Source organism: Salvia miltiorrhiza, chromosome 8, assembly GCF_028751815.1.
Source record: "Salvia miltiorrhiza cultivar Shanhuang (shh) chromosome 8, IMPLAD_Smil_shh, whole genome shotgun sequence".
Classification (NCBI taxonomy): Eukaryota; Viridiplantae; Streptophyta; class Magnoliopsida; order Lamiales; family Lamiaceae; genus Salvia; species Salvia miltiorrhiza.
In genome coordinates, this window is record NC_080394.1 from 44,722,926 (window position 1) to 44,739,871 (window position 16,946).

General features: G+C 33.5%; 3 protein-coding genes and 1 non-coding gene across 7 annotated transcripts; 1 reads left to right on the forward strand and 3 right to left on the reverse strand.

Annotated features, from left to right (window-relative positions):
- The first annotated feature begins 1,058 nt into the window (after positions 1 to 1,058).
- LOC130996777 (uncharacterized) lies at positions 1,059 to 2,989 on the forward strand. 4 transcript variants are annotated; one of them, XM_057922082.1, is made up of 6 exons: positions 1,059 to 1,249; positions 1,343 to 1,716; positions 1,798 to 2,001; positions 2,437 to 2,497; positions 2,591 to 2,639; positions 2,729 to 2,989. In XM_057922082.1, the coding sequence occupies exons 2-5, from the start codon at positions 1,591 to 1,593 to the stop codon at positions 2,605 to 2,607; spliced, it is 408 nt and encodes a 135-aa protein (XP_057778065.1). In that variant the 5' UTR covers positions 1,059 to 1,249; positions 1,343 to 1,590; the 3' UTR covers positions 2,608 to 2,639; positions 2,729 to 2,989. The 4 variants fall into 4 exon arrangements, with proteins under 4 accessions (XP_057778065.1, XP_057778063.1, XP_057778066.1 ...); XM_057922080.1 differs by lacking the exon at positions 2,591 to 2,639; XM_057922083.1 differs by lacking the exons at positions 2,437 to 2,497; positions 2,591 to 2,639.
- Positions 2,990 to 3,373: 384 nt separating this feature from the next.
- LOC130996779 (non-specific lipid-transfer protein-like) lies at positions 3,374 to 4,117 on the reverse strand. Its single transcript, XM_057922088.1, has 2 exons — positions 3,688 to 4,117; positions 3,374 to 3,602 (listed from the first exon to the last, which is right to left on the reverse strand). Exons 1-2 carry the CDS (start codon positions 4,010 to 4,012, stop codon positions 3,586 to 3,588), a joined length of 342 nt encoding a protein of 113 aa, XP_057778071.1. The 5' UTR covers positions 4,013 to 4,117; the 3' UTR covers positions 3,374 to 3,585.
- A 246-nt stretch (positions 4,118 to 4,363) lies between these two features.
- On the reverse strand, positions 4,364 to 4,435 carry TRNAD-GUC (transfer RNA aspartic acid (anticodon GUC)). The gene has a single exon. It is a non-coding gene; the product is annotated as a tRNA-Asp (tRNA).
- Positions 4,436 to 4,578: 143 nt separating this feature from the next.
- Positions 4,579 to 7,300, reverse strand: LOC130996766 (rop guanine nucleotide exchange factor 7-like). The gene is made up of 7 exons (XM_057922063.1): positions 6,578 to 7,300; positions 6,398 to 6,514; positions 6,170 to 6,324; positions 6,016 to 6,090; positions 5,667 to 5,942; positions 5,241 to 5,600; positions 4,579 to 5,163 (listed from the first exon to the last, which is right to left on the reverse strand). The coding sequence occupies exons 1-7, from the start codon at positions 6,999 to 7,001 to the stop codon at positions 4,780 to 4,782; spliced, it is 1,791 nt and encodes a 596-aa protein (XP_057778046.1). The 5' UTR covers positions 7,002 to 7,300; the 3' UTR covers positions 4,579 to 4,779.
- Positions 7,301 to 16,946: the final 9,646 nt, after the last annotated feature.

Consider the following 16,946-nt stretch of genomic DNA (forward strand, 5'->3'; position numbering starts at 1 on the left):
GGAATTAAAACTATATTTTCTATCCTCCCCCAAAATTATTTATTTTCTGTCTACTTTTATCATATAATTATATACCAATATTATGTTTTATGGCTGCACCTTTATTCATAAATAAATGATTGTACTCCACCACAGCATAAAATAGTAACTGTTTTCATATGAAATTCGGGTACACTATGCCGTGTACTACTGATTACAATTATGGAATTATAACAATGTGCTGTGCTTTGTAATTTAATAATAATAAAAATTCTTATAGGGTTAATGGCATATAAATTACTGAATTTTCAATAAATTCTCATTTTCCATACAAACTTTAAAATTTTTATTAAAATTACTCAACTATTAATTTTTTTTCATTTTTCATTCGTGGTGACATGACATAAATATACTTGCTTGACATGAATATGCTTGCGTGACATAAATATGATCGTGTGAAAAAATAAAATTGACGTTGTAATATATAGTTGGATGAAAACAACGTCATTTCAGACCCAAAGTTTGGTCGGAAAATGGACAAATATGCAAATTGAGAAAAAATTTAAAGTTTAATAATTTATACCCAAAGTTTGGTCGGAAAATGGACAAATATGCAAAATTAGAAGAAATTTAAAGTTAGATAATTTATATGCAATTAACTATTTCTTATATATTAAATTATCTCGCTCGATAAATCCATCACATATAAATGTCCCCCCCCCCCCTCCCAAACACTGGATCTAAACAAATTCCACGACGGATTAAATTATTATTAACGGTTACGATTTATCAAATCTTGTTAAATAAAGGCGGTTGTTCGCCCCCAAATTAAGATAACACACATGCAACAAACAAACTGTAAATTTGGATCCGAAAGCCCTAATTAAATTAATAAATGGTGGTCTCTAAAGAAATAAAAATAAAAATAAAATAAATGGTGTGGATCCGAGAAAAGTGTCAGAAATTTTTCAAAGAAAACGACAGTACGATGAGAAGTTAAAAATAAGACATAAAATCGAAAATAACTAAAAAAGTTTGATAATAAAATAGGGTAAGGGATCGTTATTATCCACTAGCTAAGTATTGTATTCGTGGCAGTGAAAGTTTGGGAGTTGCAAAAAAATGGTCCCACACGGGGCACTGCCTCCGCCACGTGGCGTGATCCTGTTAGACTACAACGCCGACGTGAGTAACCGAAACTGAAAAACCTAAACGAAATTAATAAATTAATTAATTACTGAGTGAAGATGAGAGAACGTCGGCGAGGAAGGTATACATAATACTCCTTTGTATCTATAATCTGGATTACGGCCACACTTTACTATTTTCGTCTTTAAATTAATCTGATTTATTTATTGTGCAGCATTCATTATAAACAAGGAGTAGTAGATATCTGAGCGAGAGATCATTCACGTGCCTTGCTCTGTTTTTTCGATTTGGCGTTTCTGTATTTTCCCTTTTCCCACACGATTTCGCTTTTTCTTCTGGTTTGTGTTTGTTTGTGGGAAAAGATTCTGTGCGGTTACGTTTTGTTGACGGTGGGCGTTGTATATAAGACTGGAGGGTTTTCTTTCTGGTTTTACCACAGCTTACCAAGATTCTAGAGAGAGAATGGAAGGAGGAAAGCAATCAGGTTCTTCACTTGCCTCTGATCTTTTTGGGGCCAAGGATAAGGATTCTTCCGCCGCCTCTTCGTCTTCTGGGATTTTCGGTTCCTTGTTTCCGCCGCCTCCAAAGGTTGTAATAATTCAGACCAATTTCCTTTGATTGTTTAATGTTTTGGTGATTCAAATATGAATTGTGGTATGGTATGTGAAGGTTGTGGGAGGGGAATGGCACTACTATTCTGAGACAGAGAAGAAGATTCCAAAGGCAGATAGAAATGGCGAAGACCAAAAGGCCAAGGAGGAGCAGCAGCAGCAGCCCTTTCACTACAGCTCCTCAATATACTACGGCGCTCAGGATGTCTATTCTCCACCCAAGACCGAGGCTGAGGCTGAGGCCGAGGCTGCTCAGACTACTGTCAGTAGTTACTAACCAAACTCACTATATATTCATTTAATTACATGCTTGTTTGGCTAAGCTAAAGAGCTTATAAGCTTCAACAACTTTTATAAGATGGGGTTTTTTAAGAGCTTATAAGTAAAGTATTTGGATAATTGAGCTTATGAACTTGAAATGATATATAATGAAAATAACAAATTATAGTCGAAAAATATTTGTAAAATAATTATTGCATGCAAGATTATAAAAAAATAAGTTGGGGTAGACGAACTTAATTAGTTTTTGGGGAGTTTATAAGCTTCTAAAATTTATTTTTAAAGCTTATAAGAGGTTTAGGAGTTTATTTGAACTACTTTGAATGAACTTATAAGCTGTTTTGAAGAGGCAGCTGTAAGCTCAGCCAAACACCCTCTTAGTTTATTACTCTAATATTCAATATTCTTTTCTCATCAGTTCAACAAAGATAACGGACAAGACGACTCCACCACTGCTTCACGAGGGAATTGGTGGCAGGGTATACATACTATAATCATCACACTTCACACCAACATATACATTTATATACTATTTCTTGCATGTGTTCATTGTTTTTTTCTTCTTTTCGCAGGCTCTCTTTACTATTAATAACACCTAAATACCATATAATACTTAATTAGGTACTCAATAGTACTGTAACTCATTTTCTACACTTGATAATTCTTAAATCCAACCTTCTCAATCTTTTTTTTTTTTCTTTTCTCTGCAGGCATAAATATTTATATAATATATAGGCAGTTGATCCTGAACTTTTATAATGAAGAAAGGAGATGCTTGGCGACAGATTATATTTAAAAAGTCAGCCTCTCTTGGCCACAGTCAATATTTGTAACTGTAGCCGAGTAAACTTTCTTCCCCTTTCTTAATTTCTCTTATCATTTCGGGGAAATATAAATATTAGCTAGTTATAATAGCTTTGATATTCCTTGTAATCAAGTTCTGGGAAATATAAATGTTAGCTAATTATAAATCCGACTAGACAAACGTGTTTCAGAGTTTGTGGCCCATATTATATATAACGCCACACAAAGTTAAAAAAGGATATGATGGGATGTAAAATTAACGTCACTGATTACAACCGATTTTTGACTGTTTGTGTCAGCGTTTTTATTTTTTTCTTTTGTTTAGACAAAGGCTGTTTGTATCAGAAAGAATTTGGTCGGAACATCGACATTTTAAAGGTTTTTGTAGTATATATATATGTCCCTTGAAGTGGATAGCCATGTCAACAATGAAAAAAAATACTTATGCCCACATTTCTTAAAGGAATAATGAAAAAAAATACTACTTATTTCTGCAATCGGAGATGCTTGAGTAGCTCGAACTCGTGACTGAGAGGTTCAAAGTGGCGTCGTTTTGTAATATGCATCGTGTGTATATAAAAGAACATTCGTGATGTTACATGGATACGAGAGGAACTGTGATTATTTGTTATAAGTAACACAATTAGACAAAGTAATTAACTCGTAGTTATACATAATGATCCGATTGCAAATTATATCAGCAGTATATTATTCACTAGTTACTACCACTAGTAGTCCATTTCTGTACGAATCAACGCTTGATTCAAGGCAAGGTGTAAGCTGCAAAAACCAAACACAAATTCATTACAAAAACATAGGAATTAATTATATATATATAGTGAGTGTGTACGAAACGAGAACTTACGCCCACACTTGAAGCCGACGGGTCGGTTAGCCAAACGGCAGCGTTTGGGGATGGTGATGGCAACGGCCGGTTTGACGCCGGAGGCCTTGGCCGTGGCCGAGAGTAGAACGGCGCATAGGCATTTAGGATTCCTCCCAATCCTCTTCACTTGCAGGCAGCAGCTGCTCGACACCGCGGCCTTGGGGTCTCGCCCTGCAGCCGCGCAGGGCGCCAGCTGCACCGCCACTTTGTCCGGGGACAGTTTGCCGCACGCGCTGCCGCCTGCTCCCTCCGCCGCAGCAGCGAGCAAGGCGACGAGGCAAACAACCTTGAACAGAGCAGCCATTGTTGTTTGTTAAGTTTGGAATATTTGTGGTGTGGATGAGAAGTGAATGTTAGAAGATTATTGCATGGGATTTTATAGAGGAGGTTTGGGTAGTGTGAAAAGAGGAAAGTGAGAAGCACTAAGTGAATCATTATGTTTTGTTTGAATTGCATTGTGTGTGGCGTTTTGGTTCTGGAAAGAGTGACTCAACCACCCAACTGTAACAATGTGGCGTTTTGGTTCTGGAAAAGAGTGACTCAACCACCCAACTATAATTCTCCATTAAGCCTAAAACAACGAGATATTTATTTATTTTATATTGTCATGATTATAATTCAAAGAAAAAGAATCCCAAAAAAAAATGTTTAAAATCGCCGTTGCCGGGGATCGAACCCGGGTCACCCGCGTGACAGGCGGGAATACTTACCACTATACTACAACGACCACATGTTTTAAAGGTAAATTAATAAAATACTAGTATATAATATGAGTATTTGTCGTTACCATATCCATATTATCACTTCTCATGTTCTCAGATGCAGCTCGAATTATAAAGTGAAGAAGAATTAATGTTTCATGTGAAGAAATTTTAAAAAAATGCTGCTATTTATTAAGCATATCCTTGGCTAGTATATCGAAGTTGTCAGCTTGTGGAAAGAAAATCTTGATGCAATAAATTTAACTCCAAAAACACTAGTCTTTTTGCATGCAATTTACACAAAATTAACAAAAAAAGGGAATATGAACTCTGTCAAAGAAGCAAGGCAGGAAAGAAGTCATGGGCTGCCTCAGAAAGATTCAAGAGACGGCGATGTAGAATTCTCTCGTGTGGTGCTCGAAAACGAATCCGATCTCTCCATCATCTCCTTCCCTTTCCCATCAATGCTCAGATAATCTGTCAAGATCTTCTTCACCCCAAATCCACCAAGTGGGATCTTGCTGTTATCCTTGTATCCCTTTGCAGGGGTGCTGATGAGCGGCGAAGCTGCAAAGGTGGCCTTATACCCGACATTCTTGTGAGTGATCACACCAACTTTGGAGATGGAGATGAGCTGATCCGAATGCTTAGACAAGTCGTCCACGTACAGCAGATCATTTATACGCGCCACAATGTTGAATGCTAGGCTCTCGAGAACTCTTGAGTAGCTCTCCAAAATGGATTTTCCCACATCCTAGTCAACACCAACTGCATCAGCAACAATATCATGCATATATTCTGTGTAACTAACTAACTAACTAACTCACTCACCTTGTTGCATTGGATCTTGCACATGTCTAGTGTGGTCTGAGGCAGGCCAGGGAACCTCAGTTTCAAGCAGAGGAGAAGGCTCTCGGCCCTCCCCGCCAGCACCTCACGCCTATCCGCGTCACTAACAAGATCCTTAACCATTTCCCATGATGATCTTGAATTTGATCTCTGTGTGCTGCTGTGTAGAGGCTTTGAGCTCATTTTCCTCCGCCACACGTGTATGGCCGCCTCCAATCTGTTGGCGACGTCTATGGCGTGGTGCTCGGATGAGAGGTCGAGGCAGGCCAGCAAACACTCGGGCGAGAAGTGGTCAGCGCTGATGTACCTGTGGATCACATCTCCCAAGCTTGCCTTGCCATTCTGCAACAATGTTGAAGCTTTCATTCTTGTATCACATTTGAAAAGTCATTGATATATGTATCTTACCTTTGGAAGAGAATCTAGATATGAATCAGGTACATCCATTTCAGCAAGGGCAGCATTGTTGATAGCCATTGCAGCTTTGTGGATCTGGTTCGTGGAGTCGCGCCTGTGCTGCAGCATCCTTCTAGAATCTTCGGTGAGGCCACCGGGTGGGACCCGAGGAACGGGGAGCCACCATTTGTGTTCTTGGTTAGGGTTGCGGAAGGAGGTGGCTCCATCGCCACCCTCTGGGGCTAATACATACCGGAACTCTGACCCCTCAAAACTCTCCAATATCTCCTAATATTTTTTCATATAAGAAACAAGAGAGCGAAAATGAAAATGAAAATGAAAATATATAAAAGAATCTCACGAGTAGCATATTGTCCAATTTGCGCAATGCAGGGAGGTTAACGTACAGATCCACCCGTGGTCTGGAAGTCATGACCTGAAAGATGAATGAAGAATGTGGAGAAGAATACAAGCAGAGGAAGAAGAAGAAGAAGAGATTCAAGAATCCTAGTCACCTCGAGTTTGGTTCCGTCGGGGAATGTCTGCCAAGATGGCACAAATTCCACAATGTGATCACTAACACACACAATCCAATCCATTTCTCTTCGCCACATTAGTTTCTTCTCGACTTGCAGAGGTTCTAATCTCCAAATCTGACCAAAAAGTGTAGCTGACGAGGGGACAAAGATTCGCCGTCACACTCAAATTCCAAACAACCTTAATATCATAACTAAACTACCTACCGCAAAGATTGGTAATAGCATTTGATATAGCCAGAGCAGTGCAAACTCCATTGCCACAACCAGACATGTCTTCACCCAGCAGCAGCTTTGCAAATCTTTCTTTCATCATCTCAGTCTCTACACACACACATTAAATTATGTTCAACACACTAAAACCATACTGTAATAAAAATACAGTACCTGAAACACACGATCCTTGTTTGACTAATTTCCTCTTGTCTAAATGGGGCCTCTCGACTTCCTCGCAATTTAGAGGCGGCGAAGATGAGTCTTCGGAGCTACTATTTTCATCACACGGATTGGCCTCAGAGGCCAAAAAATCAGAACTCGAACTGCTTTCGCCGCTTTCTTCTTCATTCAAATCCTTCAACTCTCCGATTTTACTACACGTATGTTTCTCATTTTCATTCAACATCTTCTCCTCGATGTAATTGGGCGAATCACAGTAGACAGAGTTGTTCACTACCATTCCATCAAAATGGTACCTTGTGCTGGAACTTCTCGCTCTGCTTTTCAAGAATTTGACGGATTTGGACACCCAAAACGCCAATGTGGAAGAGGGCTGCTTCAATTTCGTATCTTGGTCTGACAGAGCTCTATCCATAAGGTGGCAGCTTGGATTTCAGCCATTTTTTACGAGTGAGAAAAGTTTATAAAACAAGAAAAAAGGTGGAGTGGGAAGTGGCAATAATTGTTCCAAGATAGTTGCTGAAGCACTGAGGTGGAAGAATGATGTCTAGAAAGAGAGAGAGAAAGATGATTAATTGGAGTGGTTTTTATGGAGAAGAGAATGATAAGCGAAGGCGCTCTTGAGGAGACCAAGAAGAGGCAGCGAGGCTCCTCCTTTTTGCTTACACAAGCCGCTTGTTACCCTTTGCTTCAACAAGGGCTCTCACACAATCATTGCATTTACACAACTATAAAAAGGTTGAAAAAATGTAAAATATTTTACTTTCCTTCTCTTTCTTGCTTATTTATCCGCTCCATTAACGTTTTGCACGAAATGTGTTGTTCAATTCTTCACTCTTCATAACATCACATTTAATGTTTTCGTATTTTATTTGTAATTTTCTTGGTCTCATGGAGATGTATGTTACTCCCTCTATTCAGGTTATATTCCGACCTTTTTTTTACACGAAAATTAAAAAATTAGTATTTTATTTATAGGTGAAAAATTGAAAACGTAAATAAAAAGTAAATTTTTTGTCAAGTAAAAAAATATCTCAAGATAGGTGGGAGTATTTTTTTTTTTTGAGCCACTCAATACTCATGGAGATGTATGTTAGGTAAGGGAAGAAGGTGTGGATTCACATCATCACATGGCAAGACAAAATGCGAGGATTATTCTTTCTTTTTTTTGTTTTTTTTTAGAATCAATGCGAGGATTATTACTAGGTGACAAAAATCATGTTTGCTGACAGTTTTAATTCATGATGGTCTAGTGAAGACGACGCAATATTATTAGTGGAAATTGTCAAACACAACAAAATCGAAATGTGATTTTGACAATAAAGTGTAGGTAGGTTCAGCAGAATCTGGGCAGGTCCGTGTGCAAATTTCAACTTCATTGCAAATTATTTATGGTAAAATAAAATTGCAGTTCTTTATTTGGGGGACATTTTTGAAGGCCTGAGCTCAATCTACTTATTAAAATATCTTACTGTGACATCTTTTGTATAAATAGGCCCCAAATTTAGGTTAATTTCAAACACAACTCCTAATTTTCTCACTATAATCGCTTATTTATAAAAATAATATAAATAATTATAATTGTATTATTTATCCTTATAGCTCTCATTTCAAATTTATACTTCCTCCGACCCACTTTAATAGGCTCATTTTCCTTTTTTGAACGTCTCATTAGAATAGGCTCGTTTTTCATTTTAAGTAAAAAAAATATATTTAATTGGTGTGAAGCACACCACTTTTCTTCTAAAAAGTAAGTTTTTTAATCTGCGTGCCCAAAAGAAATGAGTCTATTAAAATGAGACAAAGAGAGTATTAAATTAATAACTTTATCAAAATTAATTTTAAAAAATAACACATATAATCTCTTTACATATAAATAACATATAGCCCACATCGTAAATCTTCTAATAACCTACAAATCAAAGTGTGCATATAGTCATTCTTTTTTTTCTTTTTCTTTTTAAGGATCACTAATGATTCCCCATTTCCTCTCGTGATGACTCGAACCCTCGACCTATTGATTAGAGGGGAAGCGTCTTACTAACTAAGTTGCGCTTCGTTGTTAAGTGTGCATATTAGTTACCTGCAAATCAAAGTGTGATATGTTTTGGATACAAATAATTTTGTTTTTAGACATATTTTTTTGTTTTTTAGACTTCACGTCGCGAGTCTGATATTTGAAGTCGGTAGATAAAATCTCGTAAATCTTCTTTAACCTCGGTCTATCTTCTTACAATTCTGAGTTGGGAGCTATATTGATGAAATTATTAAAATTATTTATTACTCCGTATTTTTAATATTAAATTTAGGATGTGAGTTATACATGATCTATCTATAAAGATTTAAAGATGACACATGTTATTCTTTCATAGTAATTTTGATGAACATATTAATTAAATACAAATTTTAAATGGAGATTATAACGGTAAAATGATACAATCGTAATTATTTGTATTTTTTTTAATAAAGAGTTATAGCGAAAAAATTGGAAAACGTGTTTAAAATTATCCCCCCAAAATCTAATATAGTCGGGTCGTTATCCATGTCTAGTAGTCTGACCTCTACTTCCAACTCAATTGTGTGACTGTTCATGAAAGTGAAAATATTATGCTTGATTTTCCTGAAGCATCACTTGCTCATTATATTAACACTGTTACTATTTGATACATGTCTATGAGATTAGTATTATTAGTATATTAATATTTTAATTAAATAGTTTAGTTGATCAATAATTGTGACGTTTAGGACCGGTCCTGATATTACGGGAGCCCTGGGTGAGAAACTAAAAAAGGGTCCTTTCTTACTCGTTGCACATGATAATCTTTCATACTTGTGACTATGCTGCTTAACTTTAATACTCCATTAATTATAATCCATTTAACATGTCCACAAGAGCCATTTTTTACCCCTTTTTTAAATACTTCATTTTCAATTTATAAAATATTAATTCATTTAATATTTCTTGAATATAGTAAAACATAAATATGATTTTATCAATTTTAATTTTGAAAAACTTATTTACACTAAAACTACAATAATCAGTATAGTCAACAATGTCATATATGCAATATAATATGAAACTTTACGAACTTAAGAATTTGGAGCCCAAAATATAATTGCTTTTGTTACTGCATAATTATTTTAAAATAGGTAGGAATATATATATATATATATATATATATATATATATATATATATATATATATATATATTAAACAAGGCATAATACTATTAAGTAAAAAAAATGAAATAAAATTGTGGCCCCCTAAAATTTGGGGCCCTAGGCCATTGCCCCACAAGTTATACATAAGGGTCGGCCCTGGCGACGTTCATCGGCTCGTAATTGTATGTGAGCTCATTAGGGACACATCTAGATTTTCTTATATTTATAAATATCAAGTTGTATATTAGGAATTATTAAATCAATAAAATTATAATTCTGATTCTTTTTTAAAATTAAGAAAAGAATGATTGGGTACATACTCAAAATTGTGTGACATTACAAACCCTGGATCAAGGTCGTATCGTATTGGTATTATGTCCAGAGCCGGCCTTTTTATATGGTAAGTGGGAGAAAAGGCCTAGGACCCTCAAAGTTCAGGGGGCTCAAATTTTAGAAATAAATTTACTAGTCTATCTATTATTAAATATGATACATTTTTGAGAGCCCACATTCATTCTCTATCCTACGTGGCGCTCTCAATAATCTCCATTCTCTTTTTTCTAATTTCCACATTTTACTCATTTTCAATAATAATTAAATATACATATATTATTTGATTCATCATTAATTTCCCATCATTAACATCAATTAGTTATTACGCATCTTGCATTTGGAAGGATAAAATTTATGCTCATTAATTAAAACCTTCCTTATATAATGGCATCAATTACTTTTCATATTTTATACGATATTAGTTATATTCTAATTTAAAATGTATCATTTTCAAGGATTTATGCTTTAATATATTATTGCTTTTTTATACAGATCTATAATATTATTTATTTATACTCTAATAACATAAGTCATTTATATTTTTCATATTTTATACTATAATATTGGCTCTATTTAAGCTTCAACCAAAGCAAATCAAATGCATCATGTTCAAAGTTTCACAATAAAATATAATAGTAAGGCCAAATTGTCGTTTTTCAAAACATTCATTAGTGTTCTTTTAGTTTTTTTAGTTCACTTTTTGGAAATGATATTTCTTTAATTGATATTATTCTAATTATTCATTAATATTTGTCAATCAGCTAATTAATTGGCATGTTACGAAGCATAATTTGTGGCAATATTAATTACATTAATAAATTTTCCTTTTTTATACTACTTTTCACCTATAAATTATAGAATTCTGCAACCAATTTCATCCACAATATTAGTTCTTTATGCATCTTCATTCTCTTTTCCTATTAAGCAGCTGCGAATACTATAATATATATTGTATTGTGTGTTAGCAAATTAAGATGATTCTGAAAGTCTCAAGAGAAAAAAGAATTTTCTCATAAATAAGAGATCAAGGATTCTTATTGAAGCAGAAGCTCTAGATCTTAGTCTTAGCAAGGAAACCATCACAAATTGCTTACATTGTAAAAAGAAGATAAAACTCCGATCCATCTAAAGAGAATAATGTCTCCAAATGTTGGTTTGATGTATCATTTTCAAATAGATTTGAGAGATATAGATTAATGGCATGTTGTACAATATATAAATCTTGATTTGTGATTAATATGTATATCTTGATTGTTGATTAATATTAATCAACCAATAATAAGAAGTTCCAAAATATAGTTTGTGGCAAAAAATATTGATTATAACAATAAATTTTCTAATTCTATATTGGTTTTCTACCTTTAATTTCTAGAATTCTTCAATCAATTTCACTAACATTTCATATTGTCTATGCTCACTCATTCAGACATTTGCAATTAAAAGAGTATTTTCAATATTATATTTGTTGTATTTCCTTCATTCAGAGTTTCAGACTTTCCAACCAACCAATGAAGTATATATTTTCCTTCATTCCGATTTTTCAATTATATGTATTTTCACTCTAATGGATTTACATTTATCGTTGAAGAAATATATCATGAATGCTTTTTCTTAATAATTAAAACATAGTAATAGATTAAGTAACTAATTTGAAAAATAAACTAATCTATATATAAAATTTATTAATTATATAAAAAAAATTAAATATATTGAATGCACTACATTCATCCCCAATTTTACGTGGCATCTTCTCCATTGTCCATTCTTAGCTATTATAAAACCTCTATCCCACATGAAAAACATATTAAACTTTAACAATTCATAACCTAAATAAAATGACATTCATCATTCCTATATTAGGCATTTATTATTCCTATATTGATCTTCTATTAAACTTTATCATGGATAAATTTGCGATTCGTGTGGGTTTCACCACATGGCGAATACCCCCAATTTTTTTTTTTAATCAGATTCGCGAATCGGGTGCGCCCACCTCACGAATCTGGTGCATTTAGGGTGCATTGAGGGTTATTTTGAATAATTTCGTTATTTTTAGGCTCTTTTACAATTTTTTCAATTTATTGCCCATGTGTCTCTTCGACCCCTCAATAAAGAAGAATTCAATTTCAAGAAATTATAATCCTACTAGATTTTATTTTCTAAGTTCTATCATAATTAGTAGTAAACTAATAAATTAAATAATTATAAGAATACAAGTGGCAGATTGAAATGCTTTATCTTGCAATTTAAGCTATTATATGTATTTTATTTCTTAATATTTGACTTATATTTGCAATGCAACATTTAATTTATGAATGTTCTTTTCTTTTTTCAATTTGATTGGTCATATATAATAAAATATATAAATATAACAGACGTATCCTTCACGAATCGCATCGATCCTATATGTTTTGAAAATCTGTATCCCCACACCCGAATCGTATCGCTTCCGCACCCGCCCCCTCGCACCTGTACAACATAGAGTATCATGTTAGTTGATATTTCTATTTGAAATTTTTTATTATTTTAATTCTTTGTTATTTATACATTAATAATTAATATATATTTTGTGTTGTTCGAATTTTGTTGAGATGTATAATCAACTAATCTAACAAAGTATATTTGATTATTTAGCTATTTTATAAAATGAAAATGTATAGTAACAACAATTTTTTATTAATTCTCTAATTATTACGGGTATGAATTTGTAAATTCTAAATGAGTTTCATCGCAAATATATATTTTGAATTTGATTATTTATATTTTCTTATTCATATTATTAATATACCATAGTTGTTACAAGTTATTTGATTGTGTAGATTTTTATAAAATTTAAACTGGTTCGACAAATTGGCATATATTACTATATGAGTCGAGAATGGATAGTAAAATCACTTACTAATAGAGGTTTGAACTAATAAAATTACATATATAAATGAAATATCTAAACTGATTAGAGTTCTATTTGTTAGAGAGTTGACAATTGAAGTTATGGTTGAATATAATTTCATATTTGATGATGCGATGCTCAAAACTCCAGACGAGATGATGCTCTTTCAAGTTTCAGATAAGATGATGCTCATAAGTTAGAGGTGATCTGTCAAGTTTGAGACGAGATGATGCCCACAACTTGGTTGCTTTTAAAACTCAAAATGATTTATTTGATGTTCGATAACTTAGTTATGAACTTTTAAACATCAAGGCGAGATGATTTTCATAATTAGTTATGATCTTACAAGTTCGATTATGATCTTTCAAACTCCAGATAAAATTATGATCAAAAGGGAAATTAAAAATATTAAACAAAATTAATAAATCTTGTAACACCAAATGAAACAAATCCCTCTAAAAAAAGGCAACAAATAAATCCTTCATCGTACCTATATCAAATTTATATATTTTTCTACTTTTTTTCTCTTACCCGTCAACATTTTATAAAATTTCATATGAAAGCTTATAAGAGTATAAAAGAGTATTTTTATTATCTCAAAAAAATTGATATTTAATTGTTAAAAGTTGTTGAGATTAATATATACCCCCTCCGTCCACGAGAGAGTATATATTAAATGGATTTGGAGGTTTTTAAATGGGAAAAATCTGCTGTGGGTTAGGGTGATTAGGGCAAGCCAAGGGGAGTTGAGTTGGGATGGAGAAGGTTTCTGGGTCGGGGGTAATAGAGGCTTGGGTGTGGGGTGGTGGAAGCGGGTCCTGGAGTTAAGTCGGGGGAGAAGGGCAAATGGCTTAGGGAGAACCTTGCTTTGAGAATTGGGGAGGGTAATCAACTGAGTTTTTGGAATCATTGTTGGGCGGGGGTAGAACTTTGGCGGAAGAGTTTCCACGACTCTTTCACCTTAGCGCTCATCGGGCGGGGGGTAGAACTTTGGAATCATTCTGGTACCATGATGCAATAAAAAAAAAATTCCTTGCCTGAGCAAAAAAAAAAAAACTTCCTCCGTTCACGAAAGAACTTCCTATCTTTTCTTTTTGAGACGTCCACAAAAAAACTTCATACCTATTTTTGGACTATACCCCACCACTTATAATTACTCTTACTTTTCACTTTTCACAACTCTCAATATTAATTATAATACTTTTCACCACTCCCAACACACTCACTACCTTTTATCCACTCTCAATACATTCAACAATATTTTTTCTTAAAATCCGTGCCACTCCCTCTTAAGAAGTTCTTTCATAGACGGAGGGAGTATAATTTAAAATGTATCGCTAATTTAATTAATTATATAAATAATTTATATAAAAATATTTGTTATATTTTATCATAAAAATAGCGTAAAATATATAAATTACAAGATAAAGTATTTACCCGTCGAATTTCGACGGGTAATACACTAGTTATAATATATTTTATATTAATCATTGAAAGAAATTTAGTGCCTAAATTTACTACAAAACAATGTTTTCCATAAAACATATTGTTGGGAACTTAATGAAATATCCTAGCCCTAGTTTTGATGATACCAAAATCCTTAAGGTTTCTTTGTAATAGAAACGTTTCGAACTTAAGTGTTGGAGTTCATCTTCTAGTTGTTTAGTGTTCTGAAGACTGAAGACCGGAGGAATGAAGAATGAAGAACGAAGGACTGAAGACTGAAGACTGAAGAACTCGACTGATGTTCGCAATTAAAGGCAGAAGTCAAATACTGATATTTGACTAGAACAAGTCTCTCAACTGAAGAATCGGCTATGACTGATTCATCTAATGCTGGCTACGTGGAATCAGCGGACTGATACTAAAGTCAAGTATCAGTTGACATTCTTCCTCAAACTGAAACTCCAACGTTAAAAGGAAGTCACGCAATCAAAATACAACAGCATTAAATGCAGAGATACAGAAGATCGTCCTTTCTCTGCAGAGCATTCCTTTTTGGTGATTACCTTTTCAGAGGCGTCTTACCTCCTGTACCTGAGTAGCCGTTTCTCACCAAACAAGGAACTTCGAAGATTGATACCTCAGCAAAATTCGAATTACTCTCCAACGGATGAATTCTTGAAGACCATGTCCGTCAACGGATCTATATATTCAAGACCTCTCCTATAAATAGAGCTTGAGGATCACTTCAATCTTCACCTATTCAAATACACAAGCTGAAACGCTGCCGAAATTGCAACTCAGCCAATCAAAGCCTTCCAAAGTTTGAAACAAAGCCAAAATTCAGTTCATTGCTGAGTACATATATTCTCTTAGAACCTCAGACAAATATTGTTTATCCAAAGCCTAAGTTACTGATTACAGAGAGCTTGTTCTCCGTGATCTAGTTGGTAGTTTTCGAACCTCCTTTCAACTGAGCGAAAATAATGTTTTCGAACCTTAGACACAATCTTTATGGACGGACGAAAATAGCAATAAACACATAATCTTTGTGGACGGAGAGAGTATTAATTTTGAATCGATCATAAAAAAGAATCTAACTATATTGTGTTCGCCTCTTATATTTAGCTCTCTCATATCACACTTTACTTTCTTTTTGTTTCTAACTGACTACGGCTTAAAAAAAGTTAAATAAGTTAGAAATTTTATGGTGTACGTGTGTTGGCCAAACGGTAAGGGCTTAATGCCTAAGGTCAAAGGTCTTGGGTTTGAGTCCTCTGTGGCGCGGCCATTTAATTTCTTTATTTAATATTATAAATTTGTCAAAAAAAAAGTTAGAAATTTTATGCATTGAAAATAAGGTATACTAAAATTTTTTGATCTTGAATTAATAAGATTTTTCAAATTTCATTTTTATGAGCTCCTTTTTTTTCTTTTGACACTCGAAACCTCAAGACTGACCTGATTTATGTCCCATCAAAACTGGGCATTTTCCTGAATTCTTAAATCAAAGTACTTGAACAATAAAAAATGTCCTAGAATAGATATAAAATCAAACACTGATTTAAAATATAGAGTCGTCAGAAATTATAAAACTGTGGACATAGCCTTAAATAATTATACTAATGATGGAAGCATGCTTAAAGGTTAAATTTATGTAAGTATAAATGCAATTGGGCCATGCATAGAGTAGTATAATCAATTATTTTTGGTGGAGAGGAGTAAGAATTTCATAGTACTAATTAGCAATATTCCTTCAACCCCCAATTCTACTTTGTAACTTTCCTTGTAAGGTAAAAGGTTAGTGCAAACGTTGTAGTGGTGGTTGTTCTAACAGAAAATACATAAGGGAAATAAAATAACTCAAACCAAACACCTTCCAACAGCTTACACATTTTTTGCGAATCACCATTTCAATTACTTAGTTTACACTGTACTACCTTTTGTGATAAAAAAACTGTTTAGTAATTATTGGGAGTATAAGTTTGCAAATTCTTGTGGTCCATTCCAACAGATAGTCATATCTTTTTGTTCAGAATCATTTGTCATTCATAAGGTTATTTTGAGATTCTGACAAAGTGAAAATTTCATTTTAGTTTGGATTTTTGGAATTTGATTAGTTTATATGGTTTTAGAAGAGTTCAGTCCTTATTGCAAATTTAAATATCCTAGTTCTTTTTTATATTATTAAATTAACATTTGTCACGCATGACTTTCTGAAGATTCTAACGGCCCTTTACTACTTCGACTGATTAATTACTCTCATTAGTCGAACATCCTGATACGCTTTTTTTTTTTTTTTATAATGATACTTTTTAAAAATAGTATATGGTAATCTCTGTCAATTTTACACTCTTAACACTTTATTCTTAATCTATATGTCTAAAATAAATGTACCAAGATAAGTGGACGAAGAGAATAATAGTTATTCCATATAGCATAATTATTAGTCTTTAGTGGTATGCAATATAAAATAAGAGTATTATATTTAATTGAAATATTTTTTAATATAATATGTCAATATTATCTTT

Coding starts and splice junctions, on each gene's coding strand:
- LOC130996777 (XM_057922080.1), top strand. CDS start 1,591: ATGGAAGGAGGAAAGCAATCAGGTTCTTCACTTGCCTCTGATCTTTTT. Junction 1,717..1,797: donor TGTTTCCGCCGCCTCCAAAG/GTTGTAATAATT, acceptor TGGTATGTGAAG/GTTGTGGGAGGGGAATGGCA. Junction 2,002..2,436: donor CCGAGGCTGCTCAGACTACT/GTCAGTAGTTAC, acceptor TTTTCTCATCAG/TTCAACAAAGATAACGGACA.
- LOC130996779 (XM_057922088.1), bottom strand. CDS start 4,012: ATGGCTGCTCTGTTCAAGGTTGTTTGCCTCGTCGCCTTGCTCGCTGCT.
- LOC130996766 (XM_057922063.1), bottom strand. CDS start 7,001: ATGGATAGAGCTCTGTCAGACCAAGATACGAAATTGAAGCAGCCCTCT. Junction 6,515..6,577: donor ACAAGGATCGTGTGTTTCAG/GTACTGTATTTT, acceptor GTGTGTGTGTAG/AGACTGAGATGATGAAAGAA. Junction 5,164..5,240: donor GCAAGATCCAATGCAACAAG/GTGAGTGAGTTA, acceptor GGTGTTGACTAG/GATGTGGGAAAATCCATTTT.